At 35.3% G+C, this 22,176-nt stretch overlaps 1 protein-coding gene across 4 annotated transcripts in view; it reads left to right on the forward strand.

The window, feature by feature from the left end:
* LOC149070590 (uncharacterized) overlaps positions 1 to 21,955 on the forward strand; it is a 102,736-nt gene extending 80,781 nt beyond the window's left edge. For 3 of the 4 annotated variants that reach the window (XM_089249037.1, XM_089249034.1, XM_089249035.1), the window contains one exon: positions 18,445 to 21,955. In XM_089249037.1, coding sequence (XP_089105163.1) covers positions 18,677 to 19,372 — 696 coding nt within the window. In that variant the 5' untranslated portion in view covers positions 18,445 to 18,676 and the 3' untranslated portion in view covers positions 19,373 to 21,955. Of the gene's footprint in view, positions 1 to 6,141; positions 6,199 to 18,444 lie in introns of those variants that run through there. The other variant, XM_089249036.1, reaches the window with a different exon arrangement.
* The last annotated feature ends 221 nt before the right edge of the window (positions 21,956 to 22,176 follow it).

Below are 22,176 nucleotides of genomic sequence, written 5' to 3' on the forward strand. Positions count from 1 at the left end.
TAATAACATTATTTCCGCAATAAATCTTTATAATTGCCTTAAGAATGATTTTACAGAGATTTTATGGCCGTCGCAAACAACAGACTCAACAGATTATGGATATGGGGAATTATACGTGTATGGCTCGAATGTGCAACACTCGTGATGTGAGAACGAGCCGAGTAATTCTCAGTTCGAAAAGCCATTCGAAAATGACGCTGACGTCTTTTATGCTCGTTTCTAACTTAAACCTCTCTTGATTGGCTCTTCGAGTGCTTCGGGCTGTCCCGGAGATGTTCGACTGATGGTAATGGCGCCATAGTTCCCCCACAACAATGAACGCATGAGCCACTCATTAGGCACCAACAGGCAATCAGCGTCACAACGAATGAGTCGGTCACAACGAATTCCTTAACTAACGAGCGTGAGATTTGTGAAGGTATTTGCAAGAATCATTGTTTCGCCAAGATTACTCGGGATGGACTCGGAAACGAGAGAGATTCCATCATTGTTTTCTTAGTCAAAAGCCAATTATTTCTCCTTTTTGCTTTCAAGTTCGCCAATATGTAATTAAAATAGAATTAGTGCTAAAAAATGCTTTTCGCATTTAGATATTTGAATTTATACCTTGCGAGATATTCAATACAGATCTAATTCAATAATTTTCAAGTGAAATAAGTTTCGACTTGGACTGTGAAATGTAATTAAACTCGATTATAACGCCGTCGAAGTTACTGCGAAATTTTGTCTTTATTTCTTAAGTTGAAATTTCCAAGATGTTTTTTTGCCGAAAAATGCAATAAGATGCAATCACATACTGTGCCATAAAAATGTTATTTCATTATCATTACGCTTACCATATTGGATCGATAAAACTACAGGAAATTGGGATAAATGCGGAGCATCGTTAGTTCTCGCCATAAATGTTGCAAATTGCCGGAGAAATTGCCAATGCGTATAGAGCTTATGAAATAACCCTTCGTGAGAAAAAAATCCGGTTCTACCACAAGTCTGCAGTAAACTGAAATATATTTCACGGAAAATATGCGAGATGGATATTTATATTAGTAATCATTAACATCATCATAATAATTATAAAATTATGCAAATTACGCTCATCCCCGATTCCAGTAAAGATTATGAATCAATGTTGAAGAAACGGGACATTTTGACATTTTCATATGAGAAAAGTTCAGGAAGAACAAAATTACCTTATAATACGGGAGTGTCCCGTATACGCGGGCTATGCCAATTGATCATTGATCATTTTTGTCGCACCACGGTCATTTTCTGCACACGAGGGCTAATTAGACCGGGACCTACAATTTATTGCCGATTCCGAACGGCAGGCTTGTTTTTTATACTCATCGAGAGGTTGGTGCGCTAACCCCTCGATGGGGGGACTCCCTGCGGTAGCAATTTTTGCTGCGGTCAAGTCACCGTTTTTTTTGTTGTACCCCAGTGTCAGGAAAGTTTTCTGACAAGGACGAACCGGGTATCGAACTCGTGACACCTCTAAACATCCTTCGGTACTTTAGGCGAGTATCTTATCGACCTGGGCTGCCGCGCCCGCCATGCCAATTGAGCAATTCGGAGCGTCAAACATGAAATTTTTTTTTCTGTTATTTTTGAACGATAGGTATCAATTGAACAACAGACAAGCATTCCTTCGATGTGGATGAGCTTAACTCTAGAAATTCCTTAGGAAAACGCAGGTACAACGCAAAAGCGGCAAAAAATGTGTCGTCATTTCCGGGCTCATTGCGTTTTCATTGATGTTATAAAGAAGGTTGATTCAGAGCCGCCCTGCGACAGATACGGCCGCACATGGGGCCCGCACCCATAGTAACTTATATATTGGAGGCTTTCACCTATTCTTAGTTTATTTTTATTGTTGTTTTTTCATTAATTCTGAATTTCCATCATTTCCGGAATTTTTTCTACCGTAAATTCTGGTATTTTTTCTTTCGTGAATTACGAATTTTCATCAATTCTGGAATTATTTCTTCCATTTATTCTGAATTTTCATTAATTCTGAATTATCTCTTCCAGTTATTCTCAATTTTCATTATTTCTGGAATTATCACTTCCAATTATTCTGAATTTTTATTGTTGCTGGAATTATTTCCTTTCAATTCATGGAGTCTAAAAAATGTTCATTAGTTTCGGGAAATGTCTCTCTCATTAGTCTAAAATTACTACTAGTGCTGAATTTTCATCAGTTTTGTGCGTTAATTTACATTTAATTGCGCGTTTAAAATTATTTTGTATGGTTATTTTTCAGCATTACTGTAAATTCTGAAATAATGGATGCTTATTCCCCTACTCCCACATGTTTATAAAATCGGGACTAAAAGTGTTATGAACATTTTTGGTATATATATATATACTCCGAGACTCACCTGGTTCCACTATTACCTTCGCAACGGGCCCTTCGTCTGGTAAGGGCAGCCCTGGGTTGATTAGCATTATTCCCTATGGTATTCCGCCCTGACCATCAATAATTTACGTCAAAACCGAGGTGGGTGTCGTAACAATCCAGGTGGTTATAACCGAGTTTGGCTGGCTGTACTCTATATTCATACTAATTTTCTGGCATACTAAGGATTTTTTGTTCATAATCGCCAATCTTCTCAGTAAGTTTGATGAATTTTTCTTCATTTATCACTTTTAGCGGTGATTACGCATAATTCCCGAATGATGCTCGTAAGTATGGAAAAAATGATGCGATATAATATCACTTTAATTCAAACCACTTATCAGTATGCTCCGTACGTAATGGGTGCATTACACATATTTCGCCATGAAAATTAAATTAAATTAAAATAAGTGTTATAACGATAAAAAAAATAAAACGAAGTTATTATCAGTCTTGTAATATTCAAGTTTTCTTCACATTTATCAACATTTTTAATCATAATCAGCATCACTGATCGTATTCATCATCTTAGACCAGGTGTCTTCAACCTTTCGGACATGGTGAGCCAAATTGAAATTTCCCACAAAGCCCTCGGACCACTAAGTACTGTAATTAATTGACATCTTAATAGACGGGGCCAATTAGGCCGAATTAAACAGGGATAAAAATTAATCCAAGACTTTAACTTACTCTGAAATTATTTTATTTCTTAATTATAAATTTTGACTAATTTTCAATACTAATTCCGAAAAAGTGTGGAATTAGTGATTCCACCAATTTTTATTTTACCAACTAAATTAGTTAATTATGAAATCTGAAATCATTTTAAATGATTCTGTAATTATTTATTTCGCGCGCGCGATCATTGTGAAATTAAATTTTTTCTCAATATCTGTTGAAATAATTTTTTTTCAATAATTATGCAATTATTCTTTCATTGATATTGCGAAGTAATTTCTATAAAAAACTAAAATTATTTCTCGTATATTAAGTTTTTTTACTAATTTTTGAAATTATTTGTTTCGAAAAATTCAAAAATTGTTTATATAATTATTTTTTCCATTAATTCTCAGTTTCCACCAATTCCTTCTAGAATTATTTCTTTCATTTATTTTGGCATTATTTCTTTCATTTATTTTGGCATTGTTTCTTTCATTTATTTTGACATTATTTCTTTCATTTATTTTGACATTATTTCTTTCATTTATTTTGGCATTATTTCTTTCATTTATTTTGGCATTATTTCTTTCATTTATTTTGACATTATTTCTTTCATTTATTTCTGAATCATTTCTCGCATTTATTTCAGAATCATTTCTCTCATTTATTTCAGAATCATTTCTCTCATTTATTTCAGAATCATTTCTCTCATTTACTTCAGAAACAATCCTCTCATTTATTCTAGAATTATTTCTTTCATTAATTCTACAATTAGTAGTTTTCAATGTTTTCAACCATTTTCTGAAAATGATTGGTAGGCCACGACAAGAAACTCCGAGGACCAAATGTGGTCCAAGGGCCATGCGTTGTGAAACCCTCCTGTCCTAGAGTAAAGTTTGAGCAAAATGACCGGTAAATTCAATTAATTCGTTGACGATTTATCATATTTAACAATACGAGCCGGGAATTTACATAACCATAGAAGAACGCTATAAATTCCCAAAATTTATCAAACTTACTAAAACGGTCGAGTCCATAATGGATACTTTCCTTTGGGGGACACGTCCCGTTGTTTGAATTACGTCAACGGGGTTCAATGCATTTTCCCATCTATTAACGGACACACCGTTAGCGAACAAAATTCTCGATCTCAAGGGCGTCCGTTAATTAGAGGTTCTCTATTGTATATCATTACTATACTGATCCTGCAATGGCATTTCATTCGAAAAGTTCTCCACGTCCTTAAAATGGACCGCGGTGTGACAAAAAATTTACTTTAATACGTATTCTACGGATTTTTAAAAAAATCATAATGGCTCTAAAGACCCAAAAAGAACAAAAAAATACGCTTTTACAATTAATATTTTAAAATAAATTATGTTAGGCAGAGTGTGATAAAGATGAAAATGTGAAAATTACAGCAAAAATATAACGGAAGAAAAAAACCACACTTTAATATATAATTTAAATTCATGAAATTTGATATGCATCCCAATCATAACATTTTAATGATATTGTGTTGAAATAAATAAAATATTTCTGACGTATCAAGCAATTCAAAAATACTCCAAAGACCTTTAAGCAAACAAATGGCAAAAAAAATTGCAATTCACGTTTAAAAAAAATGTTTTCAAAATTAAATTCTCGATAATGGAAGCAACTTTTCATGAATTCCATCAAAACATCTTCCGACTAAATTAAGTCTTACTGCTTTTTTTTCAGTTTCAATGGGTAAGGGGTGTTGTTTCTAACACATAGACTTCAATGAAATTCTTTGAAATTGGCTTTGGAGAGTGCTAAAACCTGCAATCCGCGAAATGACTTCGGCTTGTTTGAACTGCGATTCCGGTTTCATGTTTCTCAATTTAATGTCAAGACTTCAAAGAAAATTTTTTTTCTGGACTATTTCGAGTGAGGATCAAATTTAGGACTTTTTTTCTGATGTGATAAAATTACGTTCTTCTTATTGAAATTTTTTCACCCTGAAGATATTTCTCGTTTTTTATTCTGACTATTATTTTCTTTGACAGTGATCCCGTTCGGTTTGGTTTATTTATTTGGCGTTACACGGAATAATGCACAGACCTGAGAAGTAATATGACGCTGAATATATCAGGCTGAACCAAAACAATTACGGAAGTTTGCATGTTCCACATCAAATGCCCACAAATTTTCGGGGCTGAATATGATTCCGAAATTGGCATCTTCTTCCGATGTTTTAATTTTTTACAAAAATATTAATTAATATTTCTTTTTTCATTTTTGTTCGTCATTAAAAGAGATGGGAGCCATGCTCTTCTGTCCCTGCGTATGCCTTTGCATTAAAGAAGGCTGAATAACCCCATTAGCCACCATGCTATAAAACTCGAGGGACACCATGTTTTCCATTTAAAGTAGTACCGTAATTCCCCGAAAATAAGACCTGGTCTTATAGTAATTTTTGCTTTAAAAAGTGCGTTAGGGCTTATTTTAGGGGTAGAGCTTATATTAGGAGCATCCTCAAAAATCACGCTAAGGCTTATTTTTTTGATAAAATAAGTCTTTTTGAATGAAGACAGACGAAAACATTTTTGAATGATAGTTACATAAAAATCAACTAAAAAAGCTCTTATAGCCGGGTTTACACGTTACAATTTTCATGAAAGATCTTTTACAAACTTACTGATACGGTTGGTATCAAATTGGTTGTGTTTTCCAAGTTTTATAAAAGATCTTTTATAAAACTTTTACAATGTAATTGCCCAGCCGTAGGCTGTTCACCTCTCGTCCAAGGAGGCCTGCTTGGTCGTTAACAAATATTTAAATGAAAATTGAATGATATCATTCATTTATATATATATTTTTTATGTGATAATAAATAATAATAAACCGTTATAATTTTATATAGATCAATACATCCGATCCGTCATGTGTTGCAACGACATACTGAATGCGTCTCGTTGATGATTTTAGCTAGGGTTTATTTTCAGGGCAGGGCTTATATTAGAATCATCCTGAAAAATCATGCAGGGGCTTATTTTCGGGAAAACACGGTAGTAGCTACGTAAAGACTTGAACATTGAAGGACCGGACACACCCCGCTTCCCATCTCAAGGAGATATCAAAGCGTTATGACCACAGTTGGCGTGCGGTGAAATATGGTATGCATTTTTAGCCAATTCAATGGATTTTTAGAATAAAGGTATTTAAAAATTTTCCAGAGCCTGTATGACTCGAAAAGTATTCCTGTAACATGCTGGTCTCCCCTAACCGTTTTCCGGCATGCCGGATAATGCGGAGGAATACGATAGATGAATAGTAGAATTTAGAAATTACATACACAAAGTGAAAAGAAAATGAAGTACTGCCATTTTTTCTATGATAAATGACAAAAAGATTGAAATTTTTTGTGTCTATATTCGAAAGATACATATTAAACGATGTTTAGAACATATTACGCCGTGTTATACGAGTAATAATTAGGTGAACATCTTAAAAACTTTCTTTTCCTAACAAGAAACCGCTGTATACATTTGCGAAGGGTATAATCATTACTAGGTATTACAACTTCATCGAAGTTTCACCAATGTTAGGGATACTCCCTTCTCTTAATATAAAAATCATAAATAAATCTATATTTGACAAAACGAGAAGAAACGTATAATTACGCGAGAAAACTTCCTGACATATACCTGTATATACGAGAAGCGTTTTTGAAGCTGAATCTGAAGCTCGAATTTTCGTTCTGAAATATACAGGATGAATAGGTAACAGGGCGTATGGTATTTTACTGGTGAACCGTTGATCCTAGAGGCATGCTGTCAATTAGAAAAAGTATCCAAGTAACGCGTACAACTCAGATATACTTCATTCATGTTGCAAGGGGTTGTATAGTAATAAAAATGTTAACTTTTTATACGGACTCCCTGTGCTTAATAACCCAATTAAAAAGTTGTTGCGCTTTTTCTCCTAATGTGAACTAAAAAAAACCACTTTTTTAAGTAATATTCATTGAGATATTCGAATTTGAAAAACGGAGAAAAGTTGAGAAGAAACAGCATGAATTCGTGTAAAACGCGTTTCACCACCATTTGTCCTGTTTTTTCCCAACGTTTCTCGAATTCGATTTTCTCAGTGAATATTGCACTTAGAAACATAGATTTTTTTCTCTTTCGGCATCAGGAGGGACAGAGAAACAACTTTCCAATTGGGTTTGGGCACACGGAGCTGCATAAAATATTAGTTCTTTTATTTTAATAACTATAGAACACCTTGAAATATGAGTGACATGGCTGAGAACAACACGTTATTTAGATACTTTTTCTAACTGAAAGTATACCTCTAGGAGCAACGGTTCGCCAGTAAAATATCATACGCCCTGTTACCTATGCACCCTGTATATGGAGCATTACCACCAGCAACAATGCTGGAAAAATCATTTTCCCATTCATTCTCGATCTTTCTGTGAGGCTAACGTATGATAATGTCAATAACATTTGAACAAAATTAAGCATTTCAGCAAAAAACATTCACTGAATTCAGTAAATGAGCTTAATCTTCGGGGATGCTTCGATTTGATTGCGTGAATTATCCGCGTAGTTTTTACTCATTAATAGATGGATGCACGTGTTCTTTCGGGACGAAATTGATGTAATTTTTCCTTGGTTTCGTGGAAAAATGAGTAATGCATCTTTAGGAAGTTCTAGAAAACATGACAAAATCAAGTTCATTAACTCAAATAAACAGGTTCAACACAAATAAAAAGGCTATATTAATATGTATTATGAACCAAGATTAATTTTTCAGATCTTTCAGTACGGATTTGCTCATTAGCATTCATTGACTTTAGCGTTTATTATCGCTCATTTAGCAGATTTCTATTAAGCCAACGAGATTGTGTGTTAAGCCATCTGCCAATATCAAATTTTAGTATTATATCGTTATTATAGGAAGCGCGAAGAATATGGAATGATATTTTTTTCTATTATTCTAATTTAGAAAGTGATAGAAACCTGTATATTTAAAAAATTTGGAAAATACTACTTGTCGTTCTATTGCCACACAAATACAGGTTCAAAAATAAAAATCATGTCAGAGAAAAAAGGTACATAAAAATCATATTCAGATATAATATAGAATAAGTGGCTTTCAAAATAAAAAAAATCTAAAGAAAATTGATCAATAATAAATCATAATGTGATGATGTGTGTATGTGTGTCCGTGATTTGTGTACATCGTGTCCTATAAATTCGTGAATAGTTTAACAATTCATAACAGTTCGAGGCATTGGTATATTATATGCATGTATTAGGCTTGGGCCAAGCCTATACATGCAGGAAAATTCAGAATGACTGATGTAACAGGAAAATTCAGAAATGACTGTTAATCATACACCCTACATTTTATGGGACTTTGATTTTCCTATTTACAGCAATTTTCTTTTGTCCAGCGCCCTCTATCCACAAAAAACTAACTTCAGTTTTTTGTACCGAAAAAAAATCCACTTTAGGAAAATACCCTTTTTGCAAACCGTATTCAAATATACCAACTCTCCCCTTCAATTTTTATAAATTTTTTAACTATTTACGAATTTATGAGATATTACATTTCCACGTAAAAATAAATTTTTAATAGAAACAATTTATTTATTCTTCACTATTAAAAATATAGGTCATCATACCCTTTATTTCCCAAAGACTATAAAAAATTATCAATATGAGAACTATTTGCAGTTGATAATGATCACAATTGTTCAAAACGCAATCTATTTCTTCCCCAAATAAATTGACTAATATGAATAAATTCATTTATTTTATTCCCAATAAATAGCAGAAATAAATTCCTTTATCTTATTCCCCAAAAAAAAAAAGAATTTATCTACTTTTCTGCCCATTCATGTTTACATACACCCAGAACCCCTTAGTTAATCATCTTCCATAAATTCTATTATTATTATGATCATCATTATTATTTTTATTATTATTATTCCGAATTCGTTCTTTAGTCAGCGTTTTCGTGACCCATCCAAATCCGTCTCGAGTTACGGACAAACCAAAAAGGAAGAAAATACTTTCTCCCTTAAAATAAATCTAGATAAGAAGTAATCGTGCATCTCGGCAGAAGAAAAATTACACACATACATTAATATTGTGGGATTACCCGCAGAGAGAAAGAGAGAGAGAGAGATCACACAGGGTAAATAGTTTTAGGTACACACAATCATGGACATACAGAGAGGATGAGAAGAAGAATCACGGTACACACACACACGGTAGCTCTGGTTCCATTTCAATTGGAAAATTCTATCTTGGACTGACTTTTTTACCTTAAGAAAAACGAGTCAATTCTTCACGATGATGATGATGGCGATCATGAAAACATTACAAGCCAAACGTGCTGTCGTAATTAAAGGGTGGATTTCTCATAAGAGAATAGGTCCTCGCATTAGGGACCACGGGGTGAGGAAATTCGTGATTCTGGGGCGTCACTAATCACCAAAAAGAAAAATAAGAGTAAAAGTAATCAGACTCGCATTAAGCGATAGGGACGCTCGGATTATTATTATTTCTTTTATACGGCTCTTTCGGTGGAAACAATTTCTTTCATAACCATCCTATAGATAGATATATATATATATAAATGTAATAAATGCGTGGTATACGCCCTGCAATTTGTGTGCGGATTTTCTTAAAGCATTTAATGTTATAGATCGCATTCGGAGATTATGTGCTCTTTAACTAATACCGGTAAAGAGCTTCTTATCTCGTACCGTGGATGGGGATTGAGGCTTCCTCTTATATTTATTATTACTTGTAAAAAAGACTACCGTGGTTATTGATAGAGGAACATAGACCGAGATTACATAGTGATTTCTCTTAATAAGTCTCAATTGGATTTTAAACGCTTAAACAATTTTTTTCCTATTTGTTTCTCTCGTTCTACCATCCTTTCTTTTCTTTTACTGTGTGTGTGTATATATATATTGTGATGGATGGCAACGAATTTGTTGTTAAGAACCTTGATGGATGGTTCGAGTGACCTTAGTTTGGGTTTATTACGATTTGATTGGTTTGGACTAACGAGGTTCTCAGACATATATCGGTTTGGTTCGAGATTTTGCGCTATTTTGAACGCTGTAAGAAGACGTTCTCTTGATGAGTGGGTTCATAAATGTGATGGGGGTTGCCGATCGTAAAAGTTGTAACCCTCCAACGTGTGGATCGAATTAGAATCAATGAGAGACATCCTTGCAATTTAACGATTATGGATCACCATGATGGATATTGCCACACAAAATCGCTTCAGAGCATTTACCAACATGAAATAAACTTAGAAAACGAAGCATAATGCGGTGTTAAAAGAAAAAAAGTTAAAAATAATGAATATGTATACGACACAAGGGTGTTACACCTTTAAGAGAGTGCGGGCCACGTCATTGATTTGAAAACGCGTCGCGAGACACTTAACTATGTGATCTGGGACAACGCCGTGGTTCACTCAAGTGATCCGTAAATATGCCGCATGTCGCTTCACTGATCTGGGAATGTGCCGCGGGTCGCTTAGAGTCGTTCCAGAGCTTCTTGCGACGATGTGTAGTTAAGCCACGAGTTACTAAACCGAAATACGGCTCTTTCTATACAAATATTTCTTTCATATTGTCTCCAACTTTTTTTCCTTCCCGCACCCCCAGAGCAATGCGACTATAGTTAATATTCAATTTTGACTTCTTTTTTTTCCTTTTTTTTTAATTTAATTCAAAAGCGAAACTAAAAAAACACTATTTTTAATAAGTTTTTGATATTTGTAAAAAAATTCATTGAAAATAGTTCTTCACTTATTGATTCCAGCCGCAACAACTATAAGAGGCATCTTCAACCTGTTTCTCGCGAGCACCACGGTGCTCACTGACGTACGTACCCAGGGTGCTTTATGCTCGTGTCCGATTTCGTGCTCGCGAACACTTGATCAATGTTCCAATTAAACACCATGGAGAAATTGTGTGCATTCAAGAAGTAAAATCATCGTCATGTCATGTATTCGTATGTTAAAATTGCCGTAAGGGTGCTATTCATTTGATGATAGGTACAGGCAGAGCTATCGACTGGAAAAAGGTTGAGGACCTGAGGGCCTCTGAACTATAAAATAATGTTTCTTTGACACTTGACTGAACTTTTGACGTTTTTCCTGAGTCATGTGTGTTCACGACGGTATCAAATCTAAGCACAACATGCTAATAACACGATTTACGGTATCAATGTAAACAAACCGCAAAGTAGTTTAGGTAAACTATAATGGTATTTTTTTTTTTCTCAACCAAAATGGAAAACAAGTACGATCGATAATCCAAAAAGGAACATTTACAACGCAAAATTTGTATGACTCATTTCTGTGCGCAAAAGTCAGAAGATGAGGCGTCAAAATATTGGTTTGATTCATATTTTTTTAGAAATTGAAAAATTCAATTTTTATCATCGCTTTCATGAATAATCAATCGTCATTTTGTAATTTTTCCCCGTCTCACACCTCGAGGTTGACCACTGCTATAGATATATATAAATGTAATAAGTGCGTGCTATACGCCCTGCTATTCGCGTGTGAATTTTCTTATTCCTTTGCGATCCTGTGTTGACGTGGATTCAACATCAGCAAAAACTTCATTGTTAGAACAACCCCCCCCCCCCTACGAGCATAAGAAAGTCCCCATTAATTTAGCTTAGCAGCACTCATAAGCTATGCTAAAAACGCAATAGCTAGCGTCTAGGGTTTTCTCCCATTGCGGGGGGAGGAATACAAACTGTACCTTCGAAGTACCGAAAAAAAACCTCTGGACCGCAAAGGGTTAAAGCATTTAATATTATAAATCTTATACAGAGATATGTGCCTTTAATTTAACCCATCTGTGTAAAGAATTTCTTCTCTAGTACTGTGGATGGGATTTGAACATTGTAAGACGTTCTCTTGATGAGTGGACTCATAAGAGGTCGCCGATAGTAAAAGTTGCAACCATTCAACTTGTCGATCGAATTAGAACCAGTGAGAGGCATCCTTGCGATTTAATGATTATGGATCACCCTGATGGAGATATTGCCACACAAAATGGCTCCAGATCATTCACGTACTAACATGAAATGAATTTAGAAAACAAGAAATAACACGCTGTTTATAAAAGTAATGAATATATGTTGTTGTGAGGTCGTGTTGACATTATATTGGACTCTCGAGGTGAAGATCTCGGTTCGAAAGCGTGCCATTCGCTACAAAAATTCGGTCAGCTGAAGTTGGTTTTCTGTGGCTTTCCAATTCCGGAGCGAATGCGAGTCGGTCCCCCCATTTGAAAAAAAAAATGAAAAAAAGTCTCCACAAAGAGCAGGCAGACCTTCTCAACACGATGCTTACATTACGCGAAAATTCAGGCATTTGTCATTTTCACTTGTGAAAAGGCACCGTAAAATTGCAACCTGACGCAGTAGTTTTGAAATATAATTGCGCTTCATTTTAGGATGAAACACCCACGCACGTGTTGAAACGTCAGAATGAATTTCAAATTCGTCACAGTTCCTTTAATACATAATTTAATCATCCGCATGCGAATTGAGTATCTTCATCGCAGACTTAAATTCACTGATTAAATATTACTGAAGCTTGAATAGAGAGAGATTTGCGCTTCCATTCACATCAGCTGCCGACCATTTTCTCATTCAGGATGCATTTGAGAAAAAAGTTTTTAATTAGCTGTCGCAATTAATTAAGAACATTACAACGTGACAGCTGAGATCATACCAATTAAAGTCAAAAAACAAGGTTTTGTTTTTTTTAATTATCCAAGGAAATATGAATTCATTTAATTTGTGCGTCTCCATGGATTTGATTAAATTAATTACTTAATTCTCCTGATTGTAACATTTCACTGAAAATTTGCAGCGTAATAATCTATTTCCAAAACAAAAATGTGTCCAATCACATTCCATATTTGTTCATTGGATGTTTTTCGTCAATTATTTGCTCTTTTGATCAGTTCTATCAGTTTCCAGAATCGTCGTTTCACGCTCGTTATGTGAAGTTTACTGTCGTCTTGGAAATTATTTTCTGTTGGAAAATGCTACTTTTAAATATTCGGGATAACACAGAATAGATAATTAATGTGTCGTTGAAATGAAATCTTCTGGAGTTTAGACAAAGGTAGTAGTTTCAACCTCTGTGAAGCGCGGGCCGCCCACTTCATTGATTTCAAAACTTGTCGGGTCTTGTACTTGACTTGTACTTGACGGGTCTTTAACAGCGCCACAGGTTACTTTAGCAATCTATAAATGCGCCGTCGGTTGCTTAAAAGTGCTCTGGAACCTGTGCCGCATTTGAATTAAGATATCTGGAATTGTGCAAGTCATATAAGTGATCTGTAAATGTCCCCTTGATCACTTAGGTGTGATTTCTATTGATTTGTTACTGATTTCATTCATGTGGTTGGTTTTCTTTAACACATTTTATTTTGATTTGATTATATTGGCCGGAACTCACTGGTGATGTGCACAATTGTGCCCGCCCGTGTAAAAAAGTTTGTATTTGCTGCCAGTGATAGCCGGCGAAGTAATTTTAATATTCAATAAATATCCGGAAGCACCGGAGTTCCCACAGGGCATTATACTTGAATCACGTTGTAACATAAAGAATGGGTGTCTCTCGGTTCTCTTGGTCGCTTAAGTGTTGTCTCGGAGATGTACAGCGGTAATTTGTAAATATGCAATGGGTCAATTAAGTTATCTGGGAGTGTGAACAGAATCACCGGTCATTAAAGTGATCTGTGCCGTGGTTGACTTGAATGATCTGTAAACATGCCGTGGTCACTTGAGTAATCTGTAAATGTGCCGTGGATCACTTAAGTGCTCTGAAACTGCCGCACAGTGATCTCTTGTTATTCCCTAAGTAATTGTCTGGAAATGTCGACAAGACACGTAAGTGATCTGGCACTCCATGTCTTTTCAAGTGATTTATTACGCGATTCACTCAACTGATCTGTGAATGTGCCGCTGGCCACTTGAGTGACGTGGAACTTCACCACGAATCATTTAAGCAATACGGAAATGTACCTCGGTCCGTTTGAGTGACCTATAAATGTGCCGTGGTTCATGGAGATATGTCACGGGCCACTCAAGTGATATGGAACTGCACCGGGGGTCACTTAAGCGATCTGGAAATGTGTCACTTAATTCATTTTTCCATAATTCGGTTAGAGGACGCGTGCCACATCGTATGACTCCGAGGGCCACATTTTGCTCGCGGGCGATAGGTTGAGCGTGTATGGCTTAGATATCATTGTCGTGTCAAACAGGCATCATTCAATTGGATCTTCTTCGCATACTTATATATATATATATATATATTAGCCACTTCATAAAATATATATATCAGATCGGGGAATTGAAAATGTGCATGTTTTCGAGCGAAAAAAGTGAAAACAAACTGCGTAGGGAGGACATCACATGCGTAGGTGATGATTTGGGTTGGCATCTGTCTGGCTGTGCCTACACAGTAAGTCTTGAGAGAGGGAAAAGATGCCTCAATGTCTGGAATTGTATGCAATATGTAGGTATTGGTTGCATAGGAGATTGCATATCTCTTTCTCAGGGTGACCCTTTTGGTGAGACGAGTTGCACGTCTAAGAGGATTGTGATGCTTTTCTCCGTTCGAAAACTGCAATAACTTCTTGAATCCTTTTCCAATAAAACCCAATAGATTCATGTTCGGAAATGACTACGTCGTATTGAATTTCTCAAAGTTCTTTAGCGACATTTCATTTTAAGGACATTCAATGTTTAAGAGTAAGTGCATTACACAACACAAGTATTATCCCTTTCAGACCCGAGCATTCATTTTTTTAATGTTATTTTTTACTTTTTGATTCTCAAAAAATGCATTGAAATCATAAAAATGTCAGCAAATCTTCAACTTTTTAAATTTTTGTGTGAAGAAATAATTCACTTCGTTCAAATTTTTCTACCAAAATGATGCAAAGTATATTTATCTTCACATACAATTTTTTCCAGAATTTTATTGCAAAATTTTATGTAATAAATCACACTTTTCCCGGAGGCATTTTCTCCTGGGAGCCATCTTAAAAAAACCCCAAGTGATGCCCTCTGACGAAAGCCCCATATAGTTCATTCATAGTTCTCAAGTTCGTGTTCACCATATTTCTAACTCAAAACTTGCACAATCCTTTAAAAGTCAGGGCTTCACTCCCTGAGGTTTAAAAGGAAAAATTATTAGAGTGAGGAAAAGCAGCCCGCACAATTGTAGCACCAGAGTCTGAAAGTAATACAAGATATACGAATGATGGACTTGTACTGACATTGTGCATCAGTGTTTCTCAACCTTTCTGAAAACAAAGACGAGTAAAATGTCTGAAAAAATCTGAAGCACCACTTCTGTCCTGTTTACGGGACATTTATACCAAATTTTCCCAGTATATTGTTGGTATCATAGGCGTACCCAGAATTTTCTCGAGGGGGGGGATCTAAGATTTTTTTCCCTTCTGAGGGGGGGGGGGGTTTACGTTTTTTCCTGCAAAATAACAGTATAATCTTGGCTCAAGGGAGGGAGGGGTTGGGACCCCAAACTCCCCCCACCCCACCCCTTTTGCGTACGCCATTGGTTGGTATGCACTACGGTTATCAGGCTTCTGGGAAAGTGAAGACGATGGTGGTTCTTACGTGCCTCAACCCCTTGGCAGAAGGTTTTTAATTTTTTTTCTGAATAGACCATGTCAGGTTTTTTTTTTTTACGTTTTCATTCTATTCATATGTCCATGACTAGGAACAACCCGCAATTGCAGAAAACCAAACCCAATTTTATAATTTAAAAACCTCAAAATTTTGATTCCCATTTACTACTTTTTCTAAATTTTTTTTTTCAAAGCTCTTATTTAAATGTTTTGCATGGAACAATAATAATCTAGTTTTCAGATAGATTATGTAATTGAACTAGATTATGTTTCAGGTAATTAGATTGCAAGATTATGTATCAAGAAATCATTATTGCTGTTGCATGAAGCCATAGCGTTTGTGCAGATTTAGCTAATTTTTATCTTTCGTTAAGCCCTCTAGGATCAAACGTTACGATGCCCGTGCTACGCTCGGGTAAGTCAATTTCGGGAAGAAGCGGATGGCTGTTTTTGGCACGGGCATGTCAGTCAAGGGGTTAATAGAATTGGTCAAAATGACAGCTTTGATCAAAAAAAACACATACTTTTCTTTCTCCATTTCATTTCTCTGCACTGCACAGTTAACCCTAGTCCTTTAGAACTTGTCTACCGCAATCATATAGATTTCTGTGTTTACTTCACACAAGTCAATTTCAAAACATGCCGAAAACGTCAAATGATATGGCATGTACCGATTCGTTGGGGGTTCCGCGGGGGGTTGTGGGCGAGGTGCATGTGTGGTGTAGCAGTAGTAGGTAGGGCTCGGAGGTAGGGTAAAAAAGGGCTCGGGGATCCATGATGTTCTTAAGTCAGCCACCTCGTTGGGCAATTTGCCTGTTGTGGTGTTGTATTTGTATTTGTACCAGCTGCTAATGACAATGTAACGCAAAAAATATGAGTGAGAAAAATGAACTTTTGAAAAAGAAGCTAGAGAGTGCAGAAAACCAAGTACGAATGTTTTGTGAAAAATATGGAATCGGAAAATCTACCTTCGAGAGATCTTCGGAAATATCCAACGTTCTTCTAATAATAGTAATTTTTAAAGAATAAGCAAAGGTCATGCTCGTTTTCTTCAACCAGCCTTCCAATACCTTCCAGCTTCCAAAATTTGTCAAGCATTTCCAATGATGGAACGTATCGGGCCTGGTCCCCGAATAGCCAGAGACATGCATAATAACGCAGATTAACCTTAATCATTGTGGGATACGTAAAAATTTCGCAAATATAAAATAGAAATTTCCCAAAAACAAAGTTTTGAAATCGGAAATTTCGCATTTATTCACAAAAAAAGTTTAAATCAAAAATTTTGCGTTTGTTCACTAAAAGCCACTCATTTTTTTTCTCAAGTATGAATACGTCTGTTTTTTTAATTATGGCTGGTTTTTAATTTAAATCAATAGCTGCCCTTGAAAAGTACCCACATTTTTTTTTATTTTGCATTTTGCAGTCTACTACTAATATTACTTAACCATACATGCAACTTGTAAACATTTATCTGAGAAACTTCTACAAATTTGTACATGCAGGAACATGGTGCGTGTATATGCGTGGTCCTAACATATTTATGTTGCCCAAGTTATGCATGTTTCGGGATATACTGGGGTATAGCATTTGAAATTTCCATGGCATAACCTAAAGACCGTCGGTTTACCACTAGAAGCCGTTGTCTGTTAACATGATCGTTTTCTCCCTCCCGTGTCATCTTTAATAAAATATTTTTTGAAGAGGCTTCCAGTAATAAATTTGGGTTCAAAGATGATGCAGGTGTTTTGTTACGGCTTCAGATGTCCAAATTATCTATATTTTGACAGGCTTCATTCGTAGCGTTAGTTCAATTTAGTTATCTGCTGCTATCTTTAGCATCATATTTTTTGCCCTTCTTCAATTCACTATTTTCATTTTTGCCAAAATGTTTCTGTCTTTTTTTTTCAAAAATGAGCTTACTTTGGCGTTCAAAAGATTTCAAGACCATTCCTTACTCCACATTGCATATTTTGCAAAACGATCACATGCAAAAAGGTGATCTAGTTTTTACAAGAGAATATTGGCTTTTAAGCACATGAGGACATGAGGACGCAAGGCTTAAGTACTGAGCAAAATTATGACCGATTTTCGCTTTTAAGACTACAAATTATCGACGCTTCACGGAAAAATAGTGAAAAATCCAATTTTCGCATTTATTCGTCAAAATTCACAAATTTCGCATTTATCACATTTATTTCGCGAATTTCGCATTCATTGCATCTATTTCGTAAATACGAAATTTGCGTATCCCTATTAATCATACAAAAACCGGGAATTTCTGATACTTTCAATTTCACAAGCCATTTTCAAATCCATTGGAATGCGACATGATGACGAGTTAAACACAATGTAAAATTTTCGAACTCTTCAGTCCAAATTTCGAATCAAAACTCAGAAAATATTTTAAACATGGCTGCATTTAGTTGGTACAAGAATTTGTTGAGCTGCATAAAATTGATATCGGCTCATTCACATATCGTACAAAATATTTTCCTGTGCGCAACTTGCACAACTTTTTCTCCCAGACTTTCATAAATTTGGTAGTGGTTTTGTTAATGCTGAGTCGATATTAGATTAGTCTTGCACATTTGATGAGTCTTAAGTAGAACTGTTTTATGCAATTTCTTACTACATATGCTAAAAAAAAATAGCTTACTATATATATTTATCTTTTATCCACTTTTAGATAGAGCTCCAGGCGTATTTGTGAGTCTACTCAACGCATAAGGAAAAAGATATTCGAGAAATGAGACTGACCGAGGAAAAGTTCAATGTGAACCATATTTGAATCCTTGATGCTGGACCAATAAATGTTGATATTCAATATATTTATGCATTATTTTTGAATCGCTTGAAACATTATTTTGACTACGTGATCTGAAGAGAACAAAGGTACTCCGGTACTCTTCGTCTCATAAATGAAAATGGCGTTGGGTATATCTTACGGTGATATGGATGATGCACTTTGTTCTCAAACTTGTGACGGTTTCAGTTACGGATCACGTGGTGAAAGTTCCAGTGACGTCAGCAGTCCGGAAGTGCAGATGAAGGATAAGACGGAACCTCTTTCGTCTCCGTCAGGGTTAACGGATGAAGATACCCAAGGCGTTGCAGTTCCGACACCAAACTACAACTTGAGACAGAGATCTATAAAAAACCGGATCGAAACGGAAATCCGTCGCAAAGTCGCCAAGAAATCGCCGAAACCAAAACAGAAGCCGCCTCCTCTCAGCAAGTACAGGCGGAAGACGGCCAACGCCAGGGAAAGGAATCGCATGCAAGAAATCAACGAAGCCTTCGAACACCTAAGGAAAGTAGTGCCGCAGTTCCCGTGCAAGAGAGGACAAGACAACACGAAACTCACGAAGATCACGACGCTGAGACTAGCAGTGAATTACATCGCAGCTCTCACGCAAATCCTTAAACAGTCAGACGAAACATCGAATAACGAAAGGATGGACGTTCACGAATCGCTGAACGTTGATTCGATCGATCCGGCGGATTTCCTGGAAGCTGGTCTTCCAGGAGATGACTGCAGCCTCCTGGATGAATCTTTCGATCTGATTCTCGAATCTGATGGTGACAGCCTGCAATTGAGTGACGACCTCGTCTGACATTCTTCCATGCCAGTTCAACGCAGACTTTTCTCAATGACTAATTGAGGATAGTGCTCAATACTCTCGTGAACAGTACTGGCATGACAGACCAGAGAGTGACTGGAAAAACCAGTTTTAGTCGATGTCTGTTGAAAATATTTCAAAAAAAAGTTTGATGAATCAAAGACGAACTCAAATGTTAGCAAATGCATGTATTTTTCAAGCATATCATAATAATGTTTTTATAAATTTGATTGATTTGATCTGATCCTTCATCAATACGAAACCACCGAAAAAACATCGCAATTTAATCATTTGAATATACATATTTAGTTGTTCTATGTCAGTGATAGCCAACTTTTCCGTTGGTTTTTTGCCAATTTTAACCAGAAATATTTACTACTCCCCAACTTACTTTATTTATGTCACTTCTGACTTGGTTTTTATAGTTTGTTTCATTAGTGTTTAACAGACGTCGGCCGTATATGAGAGATTTTATCATTTTTGAAAGAATGTTCTGATGTTCCAAAAAACATTCAATTATATTTGAACTTTTCAATTTTCTCTTAAAAAACTTTTTGTTTTGAACCTTCATGTGTCATTATGTTGGTCACCAACCACTCTCATATATGCATATTTTTTTAATGTATATCTATACCACTTTGGATTGTGTTCTGTATTTCCAACGATTTGATAATATGAATATGCATATTATAACTCTGGACCAATAAAATATGGTCGAGTCGATAAATGGCCAGGAAAAAATCACTAGAAACAATATAAAATAAATTTCTATGTTTCCCTCATTCTAATATAAGTCACATATTAGAATATTTTCTCGAGGAAAAAAAACTGTTAACACCAAAAGGAGTGAAAACCGGAATTGCCTGTGCATAACTCGATCTCTATGCATGAAAAAATACCTTTTTCTACCCATATTCTCTCATGTTCTGAGGGCAATATGACGATGTGGGCACTCCTGCGGGCTATAGATAGGCAATTATAGTATATTGCTGGTAATTTAAACACTATAGCCAATGTTTTTTTACGTGTTCATGTTTTCAAGAATCTATTGAGAAGTGCGAAAAATTATGAAATGTCTGCGTAGGAGCATTTTTGTGGTGTGTGTGTCACGTGACCCCGGTCATCGCCAGGCGGTTAACCGTCACAGCGTCTCCGAAACTATGGTCCAGGACGATGGCACAGGCAGACTTCATTGTTTAATTCTAATCGAATGAAAAATTGTCGAATTGTTGCAATTGATGTAGTATTGACATTTATGTTGTAATATCCTTATGTGGGCTCAGATAAAAATAATAATACAGTAAGAAAAAAATTCTGGTCGCAAACTTCAAGGTAAAAAGAAAGAAGTGCAAAAACAGAACATTTCAACAAACAAAGAGTTGTTATCGTTAATTGGAACATCAACCAGAAAATTTAAAATATCAAATGGAAAAGAAAATGACCTCAACGTATGTGCAAAGTCAATGCTGAATTTTTATCTTTAAACTGAAGTTATGCATCATTTAATTGTAAGAGCTACAATTGGAAAAAAACGCAGTTGAATCGGTCCGAAATATTTGTTTTGGGAAATTCTCAAGTGAGGTGAATCGAAGCTAAAAAAACCAACCAAAAGGTTCAAAAATAATTCACTTAGTCCAAAATTTTGCATTCTTTTTAACTTGGAGCCTAATATTCTTCAATTCCGATGATCAGCGATTCAGAAAGAAAGTCCGACGTATGACAGTTCCTCACAGTTCACTCCATTCGTGACCTCAAAATAATAATAATAATAATAATAATAAATAAATAAATAAATAATTACTCTATATACAAAATAATTGTCTAAAATATATTTAAAATATTTCCACTTATCCTATGCAATAGTTGTTTTCATTTGTGCAATTCATATCAATGGATATAGATTTCATTTTGTGATTTCTTTTTAGAAAATATGAGAAAAAATATATTTTGATAACAAAGAATAATGTTTGAATCGATTGGATTCAATAAACCGGTGAAGTAAATCATGTGATTATGAACGATGTAAGAATATGTTGTGAAATGTACATCACAAGAGCCGTTTACGCAAAATGTTCTTTGAGGTATAGCCGATCAAAGAAAGTTTTCCTAAATAGAAGAACCGTGCTGAGAGATGAAATGCAAATATTTAATATAATTAATGACTCGAGTGAAATAAAGTGTATTTACTGAGATAATGTTTTGAAAGAGTTGTGCGATGTACATGTATGATATATGTATTAATGCTCAAAGCAATGTACATTTACTTGCTCAATGTCATTTATTGTTACTTTTTTTAAAGAGCACTTGTTTGACTTGAAACATTCCTGATATTGTTCAATTTACATTCCAATTCATTCGGACTATAGCTCAAAAAAATCACGATGAAATTGAATGTGTGTACTTTTTTTTTTTGCCGAGGATGTTTCCATATTTTGTGTGAACCTATTTTTTTGGGGGGGAATTTCATATAGTATATATATTATATTATATTTTACGTATATGTTTATTTCTACGTTGAAATCAGTTTCTCGCTGGTCGAAAACTGATGTTCCGTCCATGTTTTTGTTCCATTTTTGAATAAAGATGCTTCGGTGTACATGAAATATTTGTGCAAATCATTTCTCAAACAACATAACGTAAAAAAATAGCTTAAACGTTGATGTAAACCACTTTTATACTGTAATTTATCGTCCAATGAAAAATATATATGGGTATATTAGCTGTTAGCCGGCTATGCTAGCGTGGATTTGGTAATCTAAAAATTGCTTGGCGATTTGCCCCCATATGACATTCGAACC

Source organism: Pholcus phalangioides, unplaced genomic scaffold, assembly GCF_987345545.1.
Source record: "Pholcus phalangioides strain wild (caught in Gottingen) unplaced genomic scaffold, Ppha-v1.0 ptg000021l_1, whole genome shotgun sequence".
Taxonomy (NCBI): Eukaryota; Metazoa; Arthropoda; class Arachnida; order Araneae; family Pholcidae; genus Pholcus; species Pholcus phalangioides.